General features: G+C 39.9%; 1 protein-coding gene across 1 annotated transcript; it reads left to right on the top strand.

The window, feature by feature from the left end:
• Positions 1-8383: 8383 nt before the first annotated feature.
• prdm1b (PR domain containing 1b, with ZNF domain) lies at positions 8384-17870 on the top strand. Its single transcript, XM_053333917.1, has 6 exons — positions 8384-8621; positions 12127-12246; positions 13664-13904; positions 15316-16247; positions 16406-16534; positions 17058-17870. The coding sequence occupies exons 1-6, from the start codon at positions 8451-8453 to the stop codon at positions 17625-17627; spliced, it is 2163 nt and encodes a 720-aa protein (XP_053189892.1). The 5' UTR covers positions 8384-8450; the 3' UTR covers positions 17628-17870.
• The last annotated feature ends 3189 nt before the right edge of the window (positions 17871-21059 follow it).

Below are 21059 nucleotides of genomic sequence, written 5' to 3'. Positions count from 1 at the left end.
GTACAGCAATGCTTTGAGATGAAAGCCAACAGTTGATGTTATGGTATAAAGGTATAATGTATGCTAACAACTGCTAATTAGCACTGGACGCAAAGTACAGCTGAGGCTATGGCAACACTTGCAGGAACTTAGTGATTCAATTTTGACCCATGTTAAATTAAAAGTAAGATCACCAGAGTTTTTAAGATTCATCTTCAGGGGATTCAATGCATCAAATAGTTGTTAAGATATTTCAGTCTGGATCAAGTGGACCATTACATCTCTGTCACTTAAAGCACAATGAAATTAAGTGAATACATTTGTCTGCAAAGATAATGGAGCTGTTGCAAATAGCATGCAAATATGATCAACTGGTGCTTTGCTGCAACATCCTATGATCCCCTTCCGCTATGTACTACTAGGTGATATACTCAAACCTTTGGATGTCTAGAGAATCACAGCATTAAGTGACAGACATATCTCTCATACATCCTGATTAAGCCATTTTTCATCTCAAATATCTCTTCTCAGATGTGTAAAAGACAAGCACTGACAAAGTGTCATCATGTGTGCTGAAAAGAAGAAGCTGGGGACATGAGTTGCCGGTAACAGCAAGATGAACATCAATACTAAGAAAAATGTGTGTTGCGGTAGTGACACTGACTTGACACCAAGTTTTCAAAAGCATGATGATGATTCTTTTATTAACTTTGGAATGAGCAATGTGTTTTACCTCATCGCTTCATGAAAACATACAACACTTACGGTTGAGTGCACAGGGCAATGTGGGCTGTACATAGCCAACAACACTGAGTTGGGAGACAGAATATAGTCGAAGTTTAAGGTTATATCTGAAATGTGGGTGTCTAAATATGTATAAAATATATACATAACACCTCTTCATATACTAGACATTCTCTTTTCTCTGATTATATTAGCAGTGCTGTTGAAAAGTCCCATATACCTGCTTTGGTTCAAAGTCACTGTACTATGAACAGGTCTAAGATGATGCCGCCTACGCGTCTCCTTCCTTCCTCTTCTCTGATAGCATGCAACATAGTGGAGGTGTGAAAATGAGAATGGTTATTTTGGTCTGTCACATTCAGCCTCTGAATGGCTGGCTTATGCTATCAATTCTGGTGAGAAAGTGTGAGCTCTCACTTTGTGTTAACCATAAGCATAACCAGAGATGAAAAAGGCTGCAAAAATGTGGTATTTTACAAAAGACCATTTAAGGTCCATGCTGTGCTCTAATAATTTCCCCTGCAGTCAATAATTGCACCACATGTACAAAATTAAATACTGTACAACTACCCTGCGGCTCATCTTGTTCGACGCAGACAGTTCCAACGAAGTAATTTTCATTGGAACTTTGAGTCACTGATTCATTTATTTTCAAGAGGGTGGAAATCATACCAGACATCAATCATAACCTGTGCATGCTCAGACTTCATTCTGTTTTTCATGATGCAAAGGCAAAATGACTCTGCAAAAGAATGATGCAATGGTTTCAAGAAGGCTGAAAGTAAACATCATATCTGTTTTATTGCTATACTCTAGTGTCAATAGTGAGGGAATCAGTTTAAGAGAGTTGAAATAAGATAACATCTAACTCATGTCAAGGCCTAAAAGCATTTTGAGTTGTGATATATACACTAATGTTCTTGTTTGATTTGTCTGGGTTTCACAAAGAAACTTTATGCAGGTTATATTATACATTGTTTATATTAGTCTATCCAGGTGGTGTTAATATATACAACTATTATTGAGATGAAGATTAATCCTCATCCTTCTTTTTTTCCCCCTAAACAATAACCAAAGACAGGAAAAGACTGAGGTGGGCGGTGGTGGGCGAATTGCCAAAACAATTTCCAGCACATTATACCAATCTTCAGACAGATGGAGAAAAGGAGGATTTAAGTCTGTTGTTTTTTTAACTCCCCCCCCCCCCCCCCATGGTAAAAAAATAGTGCATCTTAGGACACTTGAATTGTCCTTTCATGGCTTGACAAAGATTAAGATTAAATGATGCCTTTGTGTTTCAAATCATACCTGGATTATGTATATGTTGACCCTTCTGACCTATAGATACTATATATGATTTTTTCCCCCCCTTGTATGTAAACGTGTTTGCTACCATAAGCTCTGAAGTGGTGCTTATCTGTTATTTAATTGTTTCCACCGCACAAACCTAGACCTCTACCAGTGAATCTGTGGTGTTAGACAAGTTCAGAATTATTTGGACAAAGATAGATGTTTGCAGAGTGAAACTGTAAGATGTGGAAAAAAAAGAGAGAAAAAACTTACAGTACAAGGAGGTGCATATCATCTATCTGCTGGCATGCAAACAATAGATTTAAAAAAAAACCCCTCCTCTGTCAAATGATTTACGAAAACAAGTCATCACGGGGACAAGCTGTGACTTCAGGATTTCCCACCGCCCATAAAGTGACCCATTGAGAGAGAAAAAAACCTTTGAAAACAGGGATTCTTCTAGGAAAACAACTGCCCCTTCACATCGTTGATAAAATGTAATAATGTAATCTTACATATTTAAGGTTCAGCCAGTGGGGATAATCCCTGTGGTTAAAGGGATATGATGGAAAACTAAGCTGGCTAGGCTCAGTAAACAACAAACCCCCCCTAAAAGTGACTCTGGCTACTTCCCATAGGTTATCTACTTCCTGGAATAGTGGGTGCAGTTGTTGCCGGGGACAACAACTACAGTAGCACAGTAACAATGCATTAAAAGACAAATAATCCTCTTCTGCCACTCAGCTGTTTACTGTTTACTATGGAAAACCGTGCAACTGGAAAAACAACAGGGGAACGTCAATAGAACGAGAAAGAATTGGGGCACTCAGAAACTACATGAAACACAAGAAATGTAAAGATTACCATCACATACAGTATCTCCCGCCCATGTGGGTCAGGTGGGGGGATTTTACCCACTACAAAGGGACAGTGTACTCTGAGACTCTGACTTGTCACCGAGCAGCAGTAAATAAACAACCTGAGCTGTTCCATTTCTTCCATGACTAGATTGTTCCCACTTTCATTCTCGCTGAAAGTAAAACATTGACTTTGGCTCTGGCATATCAGCATTTTTTTTTATATATATATTATTATTATTATACAACATAAAACACACATTGAAGATCTCACCCACTAGGAACTCCATGATAATGTTTTATTATGATGGATATCATCTCTTGAGATCTCTACTGATATTGGTTATAAGTCACGGCTTAGTTTTTTTTTCATATGTGTAATGAGAAGTGACCCTGTGGTTAATGAATAACCAGTAATTACAATAAGCAAACATGATGACTCATAATCAACAGTATGACTATGGGTATATTTCTCTGTACAGACATATATAAAAACAACTGGATGAAGTAAAATATATGACATAAAATGATTTCATGTTTATTATTTCTATGTATTTTTTCTAGTAATGCATGTAGTTATCAGATGCAGCTTTTTAAAAATATTTTATTGCAAACTTAAAATTAAAGTTAAATTCCATCCAAAACTTTCCCATAAGCCTCAGTAGGATTTCAACCTCTGATTGAAATATTCCAGGTGCCCAGATCGCCCGTTTTCTCCGTATGTGAGGGAGCTACATAACATCCGGTTGTCAATTGCATCGTAGAGTATGGCAAAAAGTTAAAATATTGAACTTTTGATGGCAATGTTGTGTACGGTTACAGTTACCGGTATTGCCCCTCTGGTCATTCATAATTTTACTATCTTGTTCTCTTCTAGCCATATATCAAATTTATAGACAACTCCAGTACTAACAGTCAGTGTAACATTCCTACATTGCACAAACTTCCCAGTTAAACATTAAGCCCTGGGTCATTTCTTTCATTACTGAAGCATCTGGTTATATTACACATGCATCTTTCACATCCGCCACACCTTTTCACACCCTCATTACTTCATCAGCACCTAACTCTCAAGTCTGGTGCTGTTTCTTAAATTAGGTGCTGATGTAACTGTGGGCTTGTTTCATTTACATTTCATATAATAAATATGTTCAAAGGTAATGTTGAACATATCAACTAAAGTTTATTGGGAATATTTCTTCAGCTCTTGTTATATTTATTGGTGAGCTGTTCATTTTCAACTCAACAGGACTATTGTGGACATAAGCACCCTTAAAGCTCGATGTAAGTCATTTTTTGTGGCTATTTCTATTTGTGGCTGCTCTGTGGGAACTTACATTCACACAAACAACAAAGCAAAACAACCTTTTTTTTCATATGACTTGTGTACCACTATAAATTCAAACTGTAGCTATAATGTAAATCAGAATGGATGTACAACCAGCTTTAAAAAGTATACCATCTTCTTAAAGTTCAGTTGACAGAATAACACCGTTTCCATTAGCTGTTGAACCTCACACAGTTGTATTAATCTGATCAAACAAAAGCAGAAATAGAGATTCCCCTAACTCATTATTGTGTTTGAGCATTAACGTTTACCTTGGAAATAGTATTTTGTCAAAAAATCTTAACCGAAGGTCAACCTCATTGCTTTCATTCCCAAATAATGATCATCAGATAAGCTTCAGAAAAAGTGGACCTCTTCTTTTTATGTCAAACTTTTTATTTTTTTACTCAAGACAACAAGGTGCTTAGAGACCTATGTGAAAAAAAGAAATGTAATTAAAAAAGGAATTGAGAACATTGATGTGTTTCGGTATATGAATTGTGTGTGTATGTAATAGGGGGGAAAGCCATTTGTAATCCAAATCCTATTATTGCTAAAAAAAAAAAAAAAAAAAAAAAGGCCTTTAAATTTGGTTGATATTGATCTTGTACAGTGTTTTAAAACTTCAGAATCAATCTTGGACACAATTAGGAAAAGGTAGAGTTGAGCACCAACTTTTAATGAGTTGGGGTTCATGTGTACTGGTGCTTGGGGTGGTGCAACTTGGTGGGATCAGTGGTTATTGATGGGTAAAGAATAGGATTATTTACTTTATGCTCTTAATTGCCCTGTTTGTTTTCTTGTTGCATGGGGAACAGATGTACATCTACGGTACATCTCAAAATGACTATTACTTCCCTGTTAATGACATGATATCATATTGGTTATGTTGGTTTGTATAAGTTCACTGTACTTTAATTAGCAGTATGTTGGTTGGCCGTCAGCATTGAAACAAAACATGATAAATGAAATGCAAGGTTATTTTTATAGAATGTAAATGCATGTAAGTGTATTCATAGTCACACAAAGTTTGATTTGCTTCAGTTAGATCTTTCATCATTTGCTCTTGTTAGATGGCCCAATTAACCTGTAACTGACTTGTTTAACCATAAATGCATTCAAACTGTATTCACTATATATATATTTTTTTTGTTTAATTTAATTTATTTTTAACCTGCAGTCAATTAAACTCACTTGTAGAATTGTGTAGAGCAGGTGTTTGCTTTCTCTGTACTGTTACTACAGCAGTGTGGATTCAAGCCCTTGTTTTGCATGGCAACAGGTGCTCATGAAGAACAGACTCTTACATAGTACACTGATACAACCAGTTTGGTATCCGTGTCTCAGGTTATGTCACTTTGTCTGATTTTCTCCATCTCAGACAGCTTCAATATAGCTGACCTCAGGTCGTTCCTCCACTTATCCTTTTTGTCTCGTCTGGTGCCGTTATCTCCCTCCCTCTTCGTGCTAAGGCCCAGTAACCCCCGTGAGTGAGGTTTCCCTCCCTGGAAAAGTGTGTCTAGACCATCTGATATCCCTGATGTGATGTGTGTGCAGGAGTGAGATGAGTTGGTTAGCCTGTCATCCTGGAGTGCTGGGACTTTAGCCTCTGAGCCTTGAGCCTGAGCCCAGACTGTCTGCAAATTAGAGAAATTAGCCCAGCCAGGCGCGGGGCAGTGAAAGAGCCTAAATCCCGACCTACCCTCCCTCTCCCCTCTACCGCAAACACACAAACACACACACACACACACACACACACACACACACACACACACACACACACACACACACTCCTTCTACCACCACCCTTAACCCCCACGCCACACTGGGCACTAAAGCTCCACTCTTGGAATAGCAGTCTTGCCATATGGCAGCCAATTTACTATTTCAGCAGCCAAGTTAAGAAAGAGAGGGGATGAGGAGGAGGGGTGAATGACAGACAAAAATAATATTAATATGATGTTTAAGATAAATATATTGATTTTTTGAAATGGAAGAAGTACTTTTTTTCCAGAATGTGAAAATATATATTTTATTATTTGCAAGTTGTGAAATTATTTTTCATCTGTTTACTCTGGACACAATGTTTTCCCCACACTGTTTAAACTCCCAAATGTATAGTATATGTAAGTATATTTGAAATGATATTATAGGTACATTACATAATTTAATTTTAAAAATCAATAACAAAACAGGAGTGCATCTCAAAGAGGAAACCAAGTAAACTTTCTGGGAACAAGGAATATCCACCACTGTCCCTGTGATTTTGACATTTGCAACATTTAGTCTGCATATTACGCAACATTTGGTAAATGTGGGTGAAGATGAAGGCTGTCAGTTACAGTAATAAAATAAAAAGGAGAAACTAGTAATTCCTGAATAGTTATGCGTGACACCAAAGAAAGATATCATGCTTGAAATGCAATACATCTTCCAGTAAGTCAAAACCTCCATATCACTTTTTTTTTTTTTTTTTGGCAAGAAAAAATCCATTCAAAACACATTTTGCATATAGTAAATTCACATCTAAAATAAGGATTTCAGGCATTATACATGTGCTTATTTTGCACAGTCCGTCTATTCAATTTATAGAACAGCCACATTCTCTTTTTTACCCTCCATATGTTGTGTGAACTCCTCTCTCCTGTCCGGGCTATTTTTAAGCAAATCACCAGGTGAGGTGATCCAGTGCTCCCTGTTAGAGAAACTAGACTGTTCATGTGTGTGCGCGCGTGTGTGTCTGAAAGTAAACGGGACATTCAGCAGACAGGTGTCTAAGTCTCTTTCCTGTGCGCTGGGTTGACCTGCCCTACATCTGCACCTTGTAATAGGTGAGGAGCACCAATCAGTGCACTGCATCATGTGTTGTGTGAGAGTTTTTTACAACCAAAAAATAATCTACAAAATTAATTGAAATCAAAATGTTTCTTCTGAGATGTTGCATTTTGTATGTGTATGTGTGTATGTGTGTGTGTGTGTGTGTGTGTGTGTGTGTGTGTAGCAGGGGTCTTAGGGGTCTTAGTTAAAGATGTTCTGCAGGGAGATGTAGGTCAAGGAGATACAGTGGCAGCAGATTGCTCATTAAGTGCCAAACCAAGCAAAAGTCTATGAGTGTGTTTTCCAGTGGCAACAGGCCAGCCATCTGCTCTTCCTTTATTCATTCATTAACATGTCTTCTTTGTGTGCGCGTGGATGTGTGTGTGTGTGTATATGTGTAAGCATTCATAACAACAGCCAATTGCTGGCCAAGTGTACAACGTCACCGATGTTGTTGTCCAAAGCCAACAGTTGTGTGTCAGATGGCTCAGTCACATGACCATGGCGGCTTGTGATTGGCCAGGCCGGTTAGCTAAAAAAGCTTGGCGCACAATCCTGGCTCATGAGTTCTGGTGACAGCGACAGAGCGGCCACAGCAAGAGCGGATACCCAAAGGATCTAACCAAGAGGAATCCCTAAAGAAACACTGAGAAAAAGGGAAACTTAAAACGGAGAAGGCTGATTTAAAAAAAGAAAAGAAAAAGGCCATCAAGGGATGACATAGCCAAAGAAATGAGGATCCTACAGCTGAATGAATGTGTAAAAGTAAGTACAATCTTGTTTCTTTTCTGTTTATAAGAGCATAAAACATTGGATGGATTTGAAAGATGGATACATGACACAGAAAGAATGGACAAGGACATGCTGACCTACTGACCTCTTGGAAACTGATGGTTAAACTGAATGGCGAGGGCTGGGATGTTGGCCAAGAACAGTGTCAATGAACTTTGGTTCTTGATGAATGGAACCAGCTGACTGAATGATGAATGACTGCCAGGAAGTGTTTAAAAATAATAACAAATAATGAGCATAAGAATAGTCATAATGTATTTTTAGGGCACACAGTTATAGAATGAGTTGTCTTTAGATACTGAGATTACTTGTACTTAGCATTAACTTAACTTACTGTTGGGATGTTTTACTTAAAGTTGTTTGCGATGCTGTCAGACTATTGCCACTTTAGAGGATGCTTTCTTGTTTTACTGTGTTTTTATTATAGAAACTGATTGATGTGGCACTAAAATCTTCCTACTTTCCTACTTTTTTTTTTTTTTAGATCTTGAGCTTTAACCACCGTACCTAAGACAAGGGACCTGCCCAATCAAACCAAAGTACATCTATACCAAAGCAACCTAAACCAAACGGAAGCAAACCAAACTAAGACACTAAAAGCCTGAGTTCATCACCTACAGTATATTCTATATTGTAAAAAAAAAATGAAGCTGGATAGCACACCAGGAGACATGAGCGGGTGGAGAGAAATGGACTTCGCTCTCAACTGCACCTACATTGTGCCAGACCAGGTGTCAGACCCCAGCTTCAGCCTGCCAAAAGCTATGACCTCCATCCCACGCAACCTCACTTTCGAATACGGCACAGACAATGAGGTAAGAGCAGTTTTCCCTCGGATTGTTTACCCATCGAGGAATGTAGTGCTTCAACCTTGAAACGCCTTCTTAAAAATGCAAATCAAAACAATGTAGAGGCAACCAAATAAGCCACTTTTGCTACAGAACATAATACAACATATTATAATCCAACTCACTACCATAACTTTAATACAGTAGTTTCTATTTCTAATGTTGTTTTAGACCAGTCAGTTATGTCAGATTGAAGCTTTAGTGTTTACACTTCAAAATATTAATACTGTGTTACATAACATTCTGTTGGGCCATCTGCATTGGGTTACTTGGAACAAAAGATCTGCTAACTAATGAGTATTTCATGCATATAGTAGAGTGCACTCGCTGTGTGTGTGTGTGTGAGAGAGAGAGAGAGAGAGAGAGAGAGAGAGAGAGAGAGAGAGAGCGAGCGAGAGAGATAATGTGGGACAGTGAACACAGGGCCACTGGCAGCTTGAGGTCAGGGTCCTTTTTGTATTGTCTATCCACCTTAAATTCCATTATGTCATTTCAGCCATTTATAGCTTGTTTGAGTTTCTGTTTTACTCATTTTACTCAAACAATAACACATGATACACTCACAGGCAGACACACACACACACAGTACAATGTCAGGGATTGGCTTGGCTCCCACCAGGTGATCTGATTGCGTCAAGATGTTCCTTCCCTCTTGTTTTTCTTCCACCGTATCTGTCCTCTTTATCTTCCACACCCTGTCCCACTCAGGTGAGTCAGGAGGAGCATATGCCATTCTCCATGCATTGTCACAGTGAGTCAGCTGACTGCTTGGCTCCGAGTGCAGTAAAATCAGGAATCTGTTTCGACACATCACCTATACAATAAAGCGCTGCAATCGTGTCTCAGGGCATGGTTTTAAATTAACTAAAAAGAGAATCATCATCTTAAGAGGAAGAGAAAACGATGTCACACTCACAACTTTTGTACTTGCTCTCAACACTTAGATGCTTGCGGTTGCCTTCGCTATCTCTCCTTCCTCTTTCTTTCCTGACCCAAGCAACACTTTCTGCTGTTGTTCCTCTTCGCTAACTCGCGTACTCTCATCTCTTCCTGCTCATACTGACGCCTTCACTGCTGCAGGATAAGAAAAGCATGCAAAGTAAGGTGATAAAATCACATTAGGGGCTAATTTCAATTCCCCACCTCTAACACATCTTACAAATACTTCACACATTCACACATGCTGCAGCCAAACTTGATTTTACAGTTTGCCTTTGCTCCCAGGCAACCCTGCTTAATTATCAACTATGATATCAATCTGATATTAAATGAGAGCAATAGCACACACTCACATGCCTCCAGGGAATCTGCTTTATTGCAACTGGCTCCTGTCCAAAGTAGTTTCCCTTCCTAAATGATGTTGCTATATGGGAGATCAGTGATGGTTATATAACAACCGCTCCTTTGTGTGAATTTGTTGGACAAAGTAACTCATAGTTATTAGGAAGGCTCTTGAGCAGGTGAGTGCTTGTTTCAGTCTGATAGATAAGTCAAGAGACAATACAATACGTCAATACAGCACGTGCTTGGTTAAGAGGAAAGTTCACACCTTTCTTAAACCTCTAGTTCTTCTCATTTTTATTCCGAAGTGTGCCACAAAAGGCAAAAGAAGGGTGGAGGGGGCACGTGGCAGATGGGGCGTTAGCAACGGGTGCCAGTGGGGGGGGGGAATGAGGCAGTGGGTTTGGGGAGAGGGAGAAGCTGGTGAGGGGAGGATGTGTGGTGTGGTGTGGTGGGGTGAGGGGGGGGGGGGGATTTAGGTTAAAACCAGATGATTAACTTTCGTTGAGGACAGGCAGCCAGCCAGGCAACCGGCCAGGCATCAGGCTTCAACCTGGCAGGCGTACAAGCTATTTCGAGTTCAGGAAAAAAAAACTCCTCCGAAGGATTGGGGGAGGGAGGGAAGGAGGCCGTTCAGGAGTGTCATAGCGTGGGTCAACTTAAGAACGCCCATCCTCCTTTTCTTCCGTTCCTCAACACCCTTCACTCCCTCCCTCCCTCCCTCCTCCCCCCTTCCTCCCAACCTGGCTGAACTGAGCGGTTAAGCAGCGGCGGCCCAGCGCTGCAGCGTTTCGTTAGTCACGCAACGCCAACGAAGCACAATGTCCCTGTCACACTGGTTCATTGCATCCAGGAATCACCTCACTCGCCTTGACGGCCGCTCAACACACATGCACAGACACTCCTGCTGCCCTCAGTGACCTGTTGTTCTTCTAATTAACTACTTATGCATCATTTACAAAAGCCAGTGCCACTCCTCATAGTGTGCTAAATGAACACAGAGTTCAGGTTTATCATCATGTTTTTGTTTTTTAAAAGTTGACCTTTTTTTACAGGAGGCCGTGATAATCCTTTTGAGGGTCATTTTTTGAATGATAATTCCTCAATAGCAGGAAGAGAGAGTGTGTGTTTATGTATGGGGGGTGGGGAATGGGGGCGTGTGGGGTATTAAGAATTATACACAAAGCTTCTCAAGACATTGAGGCTGTATGTGCCGCAGATGCTGCTGCCTGATGGCGTGTGCGTGTGTTTGGGTGTGTTTTGAGGAGGATTGACCCCAAGCCTGTCCACAAAGTATGAATCATTAAAGCCGTTTTGTACAATAAGGAACCTGATATATTGTACACGTCATTCCTAAATATGTATTATTTTTACCATGTTCTTATTCAACTCACTAAAAGAAGATACCTCAGAAGGTCAAAAATGACTCAATAACCTGCAAAACAGGATACATTTTGTTTTTAACACACATCCCTAGGCAACAAAGTACTCGCTCTTGGTCAAAAACCCTACGCAGATACATTTGTGCAAGTTTTGAAATTTCTATAATGGGAAAAAAACATTATAGACAGACATTGACTCACATCCACATGTACTGGTGGAAAATTTTGTACTTAGGGATTTTAGGCTTTGATACGTGTCTTACCAGTGAGCACAATCTGTGTCATCACATAACTAGCTGCATGTGCTTTTGTCTTTGTGGTTTTAGAAACAAAAGTTTTGATCTCCAATGAATAAGTGAGAGATAATACAGGTACGCCTTAGCAACACTCATGAAGTTCACAGGGCAAACAACAGGTGACACTGTGTCCTCTCTTGCTCTCAGGTGTTTATGAGGATAGTAGGTCAGAGATCAGTGGAGTAGGTCAGAGAAAGTGTAATTCTCCTCATTGGTTTAACTCATTAGTGTAGAAAGTGGGTCACCTTGTGGGTTTTAACGTGGCTCTAGATCTGTCTGGGTCAACACGACGAAACCACCACAACTGCAACACAGGCCAATATCCTGTTGGACAAAGCAAAACGCAGTGTTACACCATGTGCTATGTATAGATAAATACATATCACTCTTGTGACTGGAAGTTTACTTTTTATCTTTTATATGATGGATCTGATTGTCACTACTTTTAATATCCTGCGTGAAATTAGCCATTTGTATACTATTTACTAATGATGTATTTTATCTGTTTTTCAGGTGACAGGTGTGTTCAGCAAAGAATACATTCCCCAGGGGACACGCTTTGGCCCCCTGCAGGGAGACATCTACACCAAAGACAACGTTCCTAAGCAGGCCAACAGAAAATACTTTTGGAGGGTAAGGATGGCCCACCTACATGTGCATGTATCTCAACAAATGTATATAGACATAATCTATGCAGTGTGTTCTATGCTGGGGAAAGTCTCAAATCTAGATGAAAGAAAATCATTTGGATTTGGAGTGATTGAGGACATATATTAATATGCCTCTGTTGTTTATAAAAAAAAGACGACATTGCTTAGATACAGAAGTTTCACATGTTCGCATGACAATAAATAAGGAAACAAAAATACTTTCACACAGATAAAACACTGTTGAAGGCTCTGTTAAGGGCTTTTGCAAAAATTTTTAGAGGAAGTTGTGAATGCTGAGTGCACGTAACAGGATTCACTCTCACACAGTCATCAGAGCTTTACCGGCACTCAGGACAAATGCAACGTGTGTCACAAACACAAAGGAAGAGGCCATTGTTTAATATATACATACACAGTCACACACTCAGACACCCACATCGTCCCCCTTTTAGTCGTCATTCCCATGTTTGATTTCTCATATCCAGACGTAGCTTGTGTCACTCAGGGATTTTTCTTTTCTAGTTAGTCAATTCCCATAAGGACTTTTTTTTTGCTGCCATCCCACGTATTTTCCTTCCGGCTTTATTTCCTGTAAACCTGCAATAGTGAAAGTGTTTCCCCGGGAGCTATTATGTTATCAACTTTATGACAGGTGCAGGATGAGGGTGGACGTGCTGCTAAAAGCATGCTTGCGTGTGTGCGCATTTGGCTGCCTGCCAACACCTGTCTGTCAAGCAGCTACCACCAGAAGCATTTTTCTCATATCTGTTTTTTTCCTAAGCTGAAGCATTAATTCTTCCTGAAAAAGTATAAAGTATACCACTGACATGTATTTCATGAATTATATAATAAAGCAGAAACAATAATAAAACACAGAGGTGAGAAAGAGAGACAGAGAAAGGAGAGTGAAAGAGAGACAGCAAATGCAGTGAGTGGCTGGACCACGCCTCCACTTCTCCACGCCTCCATGCCTCCATGCTTCAAATACAGTGTACTCAGACACAAACACACAGAAGAGCGTCACACTCAGGACACACATAGCATAGAGTTGCAGTGAGCAGACCAAAGGAGCAAAACATACGGTAGCTTTTAACTGAAGAGGATACAGGATATTTAACTGTACATGGCAGAGGTGATTATTCAGACTTTTTTTCTCTATAATCTTGATTCATTTAAAACTTTATAAAAATATTAGTTTGAAGATTTTATAACAATAAATACAGATGTGGTCGTGGCAACAGGTGGTCAAATAATGTAAGGGTTAAAGTATATTAATCATTTACTATGTAAAATAATAAATCATTCAAATATATATAGTGCCTTTACAAGTCAATGTGTGTCTTCAGGTTGAGTTACTGTAAAAGTGTCTTCATCCCATCTTCTCTCTCTTTCTGGTGCAGATTTACAGCGGCGGGCAGCTTCAAAACTTCATTGATGGCTATGATGTCAACAGGAGCAACTGGATGCGATATGTCAACCCAGCACGCTCTATGGCCGAACAGAACCTGGTGGCATGCCAAAACGGCCGGGACATCTACTTTTACACCGTCCGACCAGTGGAGCCCAAACAGGAGCTGCTGGTGTGGTACAGCCAGGAGTTTGCACAGAGACTCTGCAGTCAGGAGGATCACATCAAACAAAGTAAGTACATTTCCAAGCAGATTTTTCTACTTTTTCTATTAAAATGCGACAGTCCTCACAGCAGAGAAATAAATAAATATAATAAGTAAATGTACTGAGCAGGAAAGAACAGAGCTTATATGTTAGACTCTAAAGATTGTTTATAAGGTGATGAAAGATGTTGACTCTGTTCTGAACTTGATTGCACTGTGACCCCGTATGGTTAAGAAATGAGTATAGTGAGAAGAAATGAAAGACAGCTGACTGTCACCTGCTTTCACGTAGGGGAAATGTGATGATGTTATTTTGTTTTACAAGATCTGATAAAATGACAGATTTAGACCTGTGGCAGTGACTAAACACATAGCTCAAAGTCTATGTCAGGCGATGATAGTGATTATCAGCTAAATTCTTTTGCTTCAAAGTTGATAAAGACACATTATTCCATTCAAGTGAATACCACCTATTATCTTTTACCAGACACAACATAGATGGTTTGATCTTAGTCCATCCTGTCTGTCTTCTTACTGAGAACCAAATTTTGCAATATTTATGCAAGATACCAAACTACTAGCTCATACATAGAGGAAACAAATCTCAGAGGATAGCGAAATCAAAGGGGAGTAAAAACTGGTCAAAGTACCTTTGTGAGTCATTTGTTTTCAGCTATTAGTGGAACAGCAAGTCATATCCTCATGATCCTGTATGATTCTCTGTTGCCACAAAGTCCGATGATTCATACAACTGGATACACCAGATGCATTGCCATTCAATTTGATGACTAATGCTTAGGTAGTATCATTACATGGTTTTATCAATTTACTGTTAAGGATGTTAAAAGTGTTCAACTTCCTTTTGGAGAAAGTCCACGTTTTCTCATCGTTCATCTTCTGGGATTTATTTTCTAATATTTTGTGATGCAGATCAGCAACTAGTTCCCAGGTATTGGTTGTAAAAGCAGCAACAATTGAAACACCATCTCTACCAACAGCGTAATTCGTGTAATGAACATTTGCAATAGGTGACGCGCAGTAATGGTGTCAAAACCAACCAGCTGAACATTTTCTCAAAAAGAGAAATAGAAGGGAAAAAAGGAAGAGATGTTTCACATTTTCTTGTGGCCAGTGTACGGTAAGACAGCTACTCAGAAAAGGTTTCACAAACAAAACTCAGAATCTTGTTGTACGACTGCACATATATGACATGACACATGGACTCCCACACACTTCGCCGTCAACCCTCTCCCACACCAAAGTCACTACTGTGAATGACAAACAGAAACCTACAGTGTCGAGTCAAAACTGAAACTACTATCATTTACCATAAGAGGGAGTGAGCCTTATGTGGGTGGATGTGTATTCACGTGTCTCAGTGACTTTAAAGAAATGAAAAACAGCAGTGATCTAATGATAATTACTTTTCTTTCTGACAGAATACATGAGTGCTGATGAAGACCATGAGCCAGAGTACACCAAACAACACCTACCTCAGCAGACCTGGTTCAAGGAAAGAACAAAGGAAGAAGTGAAAGAAGAGAGAGATGATGAAGGAGATGAGAAGATCGATGTGGAGATGTTGGAGAGAGACACTCCTCCTGACACACCTGACGATCAAATCATGGACTTCAGCAAAAAAGTTGAAAAGGAGGAGAAGAGTGACAGGGATCCAGAGGATCGGGGGGTCATTCCCTCTCCTCAGTTTGAGCACAGAGAACCAAGTCTAGGATTGAATCACCCGTTCTTACCAGAGCACCACCCTGCACTCCAATCTGGCCACCGAAATGTCCCCCTTCACCTCCACGGCCTCTATGGTCACAGAGAGGGGCTGGTGTCATCTTATCCCCTATACCCTCAGTCCAGACCCCTCCAGCCCACATACCCACTCATTCCTCCATACGGCCCACACTATTCTCGCCTCCTCCTCCCCTCCTACTCCCCTCCTTTTCCTGGGATGCTGCCTTCAAGAGGATCCCTCAGGTACAGCAACTACCTTGGCACAGACGGACTCCCATACCCCCCAATCGGCCCACCCAATCTACTTCCAGTGTCACTCCCTTACCCTCCATCGCCACAAGGAGGTCTGAAAGAACTAACACCGAATGTGTCACCACCACGAGGCGCCCCAGCCACCCCAGAGCTTTCCCCTCTCCCCAAGCCAAGCAGCCAACACCAGTCCCCTGAGCAGTCTCCCTCTGGCTGCGAGGAGGCCATGAACCTAACCCTGGCTACAACCAAAAGCAACCCAGCGCCACGAAACGGCCCTGGCCACAAATCCCTGCCTTACCCACTGAAGAAGCAGAATGGAAAGATCAAATATGAATGTAACATCTGTTCAAAGACTTTCGGACAGCTGTCAAACCTCAAGGTAATTCAGTTCCTCTGTGTTTCTTTTTTGTTAAACCATACCCCCGCATATGAAATTCATCTTGATGCATTCCAGTAAACAACCAAAAATCCTACTCATCATTTCCCATTTGATACTGGTGCTCATTACTGTTCTTTGTATCATCTGTTTAATTATAGGTCCATCTCCGAGTGCACAGTGGTGAGAGACCGTTCCAGTGTAACTTATGTAAGAAGAGTTTCACTCAGTTGGCTCACCTCCAGAAGCATCACCTGGTCCACACCGGGGAGAAACCACATGAATGTCAGGTATGTTGTAAATGATAGCTTATGTGTTTTTTCTTCTCTCGTTGCAAGCCACTTACAGTTTCTTAACTGCCCTCGCACTGACGTTGATGGAAAGTCAAGAATGAAAGAGAAACACAGACTGTATTCACAATAAACGTAAATGTTCTCTGAGTTAAATACCTTTCAATGTCTGTTGGATTTTCAATGAGCCACCACCCACTGTGTCATGTAATAGCATCTTCACGCTTTTGTTTACTAGTGTGACAATTTGGGTGTGTGCATTGAGAGTGTTATTGGATAGAACTGGTTTTACAAAGAGTGAAACATTGTCTTTCTGGTTTAATGAGGAGTACATCAAAGAAAAGGAATAACAACCCTGATACCATGTTAATAATAACAATTATATGACATCATATTGTGTTGCTAAGATTTTCCTGATAATGCCGAGAGAAATACTGCCACTTCTCTTAAGTCGTTTTACGTAATGATCAGTCATGTGAATGTTGCTCACAAAAGCATTGACCTTTCATTTCTTACTTTCCAGGTGTGTCACAAACGCTTCAGCAGCACCAGCAACTTAAAAACACACCTGCGACTACACTCTGGGGAAAAACCTTACCAGTGCAAGCTGTGCAGCACAAAGTTCACCCAGTACATCCACCTCAAACTGCACCGCCGCCTCCACAGCAGCCGCGACCGCCCATACCGCTGCCAGCTCTGCGCCCAGGCCTTCTTCCACCGCTTTTCCCTTCGTATCCACCAACGCAGCTGTTGCCTGGCTAACGCTCCAGTCAACGTACACATAAAAGAAATGGTGGAGCGGTTTGATGCCAGCCAAGAGGCCGACACACTCACAGAGACAGCATCAGCACCACAGGTGGAGGAGGCTGTTGAGAGATGGCTGGCACGTACATTGGAAGGCGAAGGGAAGGAGGACCAGAGGGAGGCCACCCTACTGCTGAAAGCTCTGACGCTGGCTATTAACGCACCAGCACTGCCTCTGGCCCAATCAGCTGTACCTGCTTCACACCACAGCCCCCCGCTAGCCTATCAGGAGAGGGCCAGCGTTGTCCATCTCCACAAACGGCCAACAGTGAAGACAGAAGGACAGTGAGAGGGGGTTGAAAGAACACTTGTAGGGATAGGAAGAAATACAAAGATGGACATACAGCATACCATCAATCAAGACAAACAGATATCGCCAAATAAAACTCTCTATTTTGTCCAAGGACACAACAGGGAATATGAACATTCCCAATCCAATGAGCGCAGCACCAAAAGAAGAGCATTCCAAAGACTGGGCTAGGGTATTCAGTGATTGTACTTCCTCCCAAAACTCAGTGTAAAAAAAATGAAAAGTGGGCAGATGTTGTTAAGCTGTGAAGTATTTAAAACTCTTTTCACTCAGGTAGACAAGTATTTGCTTTTTTGTGCGTTAACTTATTACTTTTTGAAAAAATCCTAGTTGTCATATTTATTTAGTTGTATGATTGTTTATTTTTCCTGTTAGTGTTTTTTTTCTCTTCCTGTTTGTTGACATTTCCAAGGAGATATGATTTCTGAGGAAAACCATGAATGGTCTCAACAGTGACTTGTCAAAGTTCATTGTGCATTGTTTAACTTTGTGTGGCGGTGTGTTTGACCTTCTGGGTGTGTGTGTGTGTGTGAGATGAGTGGAAGTATATATGAAAAGTCAGGGCACAATGGTAGCAAAAAAATACCTTCCTACTCCCCAACTGTTTGCTATTGTTTTATTTATTTATAATTTAAAAAAAGGGAAAATCAAGTATCGTTAAATTGTGTGTTAATAAGCATTTGCCAAAATTACAATGAAAGAACATGAACATGTAGAACCGTTTTTTTTTTTTTTGATTAGTTAATTTCAACTAATTTAAACATTAGAAGGGAGGAAACATATTCAGTCAAAGCATTAGCATTTTTTCTTCAGAATCCATCAACTTTACACATCAAAATATACAGACATACTGTACTGTGCAGAACAAATCCAAATTATTCTCTCTCACTGCATTGTTTTTAGTCCAAACTTAATGCTGAGTCACTACAGTAAGATGCATCTATGTAGCTTTTTTTTACTGGATTCAAATGTTCCAGATATTTCTTCCATACAAAGCTTTACTGTAAATATTTTTTTAACACAAGCTTAATCCAAATCTTACTGTAATTCAATCTGTCATAGGGTCAATATACTGCTTTTAGTCGAGGTGTATATTGCAAACTCAGGTGACTAGCTTTAACTGATTCTAACAGTGGGCACATCGGTACCTCATATTCAGCATTGGACAATAAATAAGAGCGACACAAGAGCAGAAGTTTTTAATATTGTTAATATTTTTGTCACTTAGCACTGGGAATAAAAATGCAACTAGATTTGCTTTTGGTGTCATGAAAAACCAGAAGGTGGGAAACATTCTTGAAAATTTTACTACTGAGTCAGTAATATACGTCTTTTTTTTCCATTTCTTAGTTATTTTTGTACAATATGTTTGTCTATGTAGTTTATTTTTGGAAACAGGTTATGAAATGTTGAGAATTTATATGTGAGAGAATATTTTGATCATACTTTTATATTTACATGATGTAGCATATTAAAGATATTGTTTCTATATGCCTTGTGTTTTGTGTCTGTTTTTTTTTAGAAAATCAGTTCAGTAGCATAGGCATAAATCACAGTGTGGGTGGGCACAGAGAAAATTAGGTGGGCCTAGTCCTGTTCTGAAATACTATGTTAACTTAAATAGGCCAACTATACTTCCCTGAATGCACCACAGTTTAATCATACAGGCCTTACACACACACACACACACACACACCCAACCTTCCAGCAGAAATAAACACATTTAAAGCCTGATACAAAAAAAACAGATTTGGGCTCTATAGCTAATTTCCCCCTTCATGACAACTGTATGGGGTGGGGTGAGGGGGGGGGGGGGTGCCTTTAATAATTTGCATAATTAAAGGCATTACTGTTTTAGTGACAGAAGTTGCTACCAGAGCGCCAATGTTGATTAGTTAACGTAACCATGTCCCCAGATTCACAGAACATAGCTGTCTCTATTTCAGTGTGTTTTGCGTCCATGAACTTAATAACAACATTTTGGGCATCTTAAAAACCTCTTGCTCAGTGATTGGTTGTACTAAAAGACCCTCTAAGGAGTCAGATGCTCAGTTTTTCCCCCAGTAAGTATGTTGTATTTCAGTGGGTTATAGCTTGTTTTTCACCAGCATAAAACAAGGTTGTTATGTGGTTGACCAAAATGAAGTGTTGTTATTGGAAATTGATTGACTTGTATCCTTTTTTCCATAGGAAAATATGTGCGGCCAATTTTTTTTTGATATGCTCTGTGATTTTAGAACACATTTTATGTCAGATGTCTTACAAGCTCTCTTCTTATTCTTCTTCTTTCTCGTCTTCTTATCATCTAATTATTTGATATGCAACCATCTTATATCACAGAAGGAAGAAATGCCCAAGTGGGCATTTTAACAAAATTCTCTTTCTATGAACACAGTATTTAAAAATCAGGATGATGTAGTAACTGGGCGTGTTGCATACATGAACAGAGTGCATACGCCTTGACACATCCTGCTTACTCACCTTCTCTTGCTGGTAATAAAACTCTAGGAAGTCCCATGCTACACCCCCTGCCCCCCCTTATTGGGTCAATTTTCAGACTGCTTTTCCTAGAAAATACAGGAAATGAAACTAGTCTGTCGCAAATGATACTATGAAAAAGCACCACTTGCGCCACAATTTTTATATAACAAAATCACTGAGTGTGAAAACAGAAACTATTTTTTTTCTGTCTGTCATTGTTACTGTGAAGTAACTTAGCAGATTTTTAAAGGCAGGTGCAAAACTATGAATAACCAATCGTGACAGTAACTGTGGAACATTGTGGGGGTTTAGTTCTATCACATATAAGTTCTGTCAGTCTGATTATTAATTGGAAATAGAGATGCTCTGGGGACAGAGGTTGAACTGAGGCTGTGGTTGAACTCACTAAAATAAACTCTGCATTATTGCCTCAAGAGAAGCTTTTTTTTTAAAAAAGCACCTCTGCTTATCTCAAGACAATGGCAGATTTACAAGCATAGCAGACAAACTGGAACAGACATGAAACCCCAATATATGATACTAACTGTCATCCCATGACAGTTACAAATGCTTTCAATCAACAGAATCTATAGCAAAGTTACTGTAAGCAAGGTTTGCTCTTTTACAGTAATTCTCTCTCAGTCACTCTCCCTCACTCTATGTGTTTCTCAACCTCTCTTTCTCTCTCAACCACTTTCTTTTTCTTTCTTCTGTGCAATGACTCCGCATAGTATTTCCTCTTATGATTTCTACTGTGGGGGAGAACCCCCACAGTAGAAACCTACACACCACTGACCAGAATAAAAAAAAAATGTTCTCTGTGCTCAGTCAAACTGCAGTGGTGACAGGAAATCCTTTTGTTCTGGCACACTGACAACTAAAATGCCAACTACTAGCTACTTTATCTTCTTGTGCAATTAAGAAATAAAG

This window comes from Scomber japonicus, chromosome 15 (genome assembly GCF_027409825.1).
Source record: "Scomber japonicus isolate fScoJap1 chromosome 15, fScoJap1.pri, whole genome shotgun sequence".
Classification (NCBI taxonomy): Eukaryota; Metazoa; Chordata; class Actinopteri; order Scombriformes; family Scombridae; genus Scomber; species Scomber japonicus.
The sequence above is the reverse complement of the archived record's forward strand: the minus strand, read 5'-3'. Positions and strand labels throughout refer to the sequence as shown.

Coding starts and splice junctions, on each gene's coding strand:
- prdm1b (XM_053333917.1), top strand. CDS start 8,451: ATGAAGCTGGATAGCACACCAGGAGACATGAGCGGGTGGAGAGAAATG. Junction 12,247..13,663: donor ACAGAAAATACTTTTGGAGG/GTAAGGATGGCC, acceptor TTTCTGGTGCAG/ATTTACAGCGGCGGGCAGCT. Junction 16,248..16,405: donor GACAGCTGTCAAACCTCAAG/GTAATTCAGTTC, acceptor GTTTAATTATAG/GTCCATCTCCGAGTGCACAG.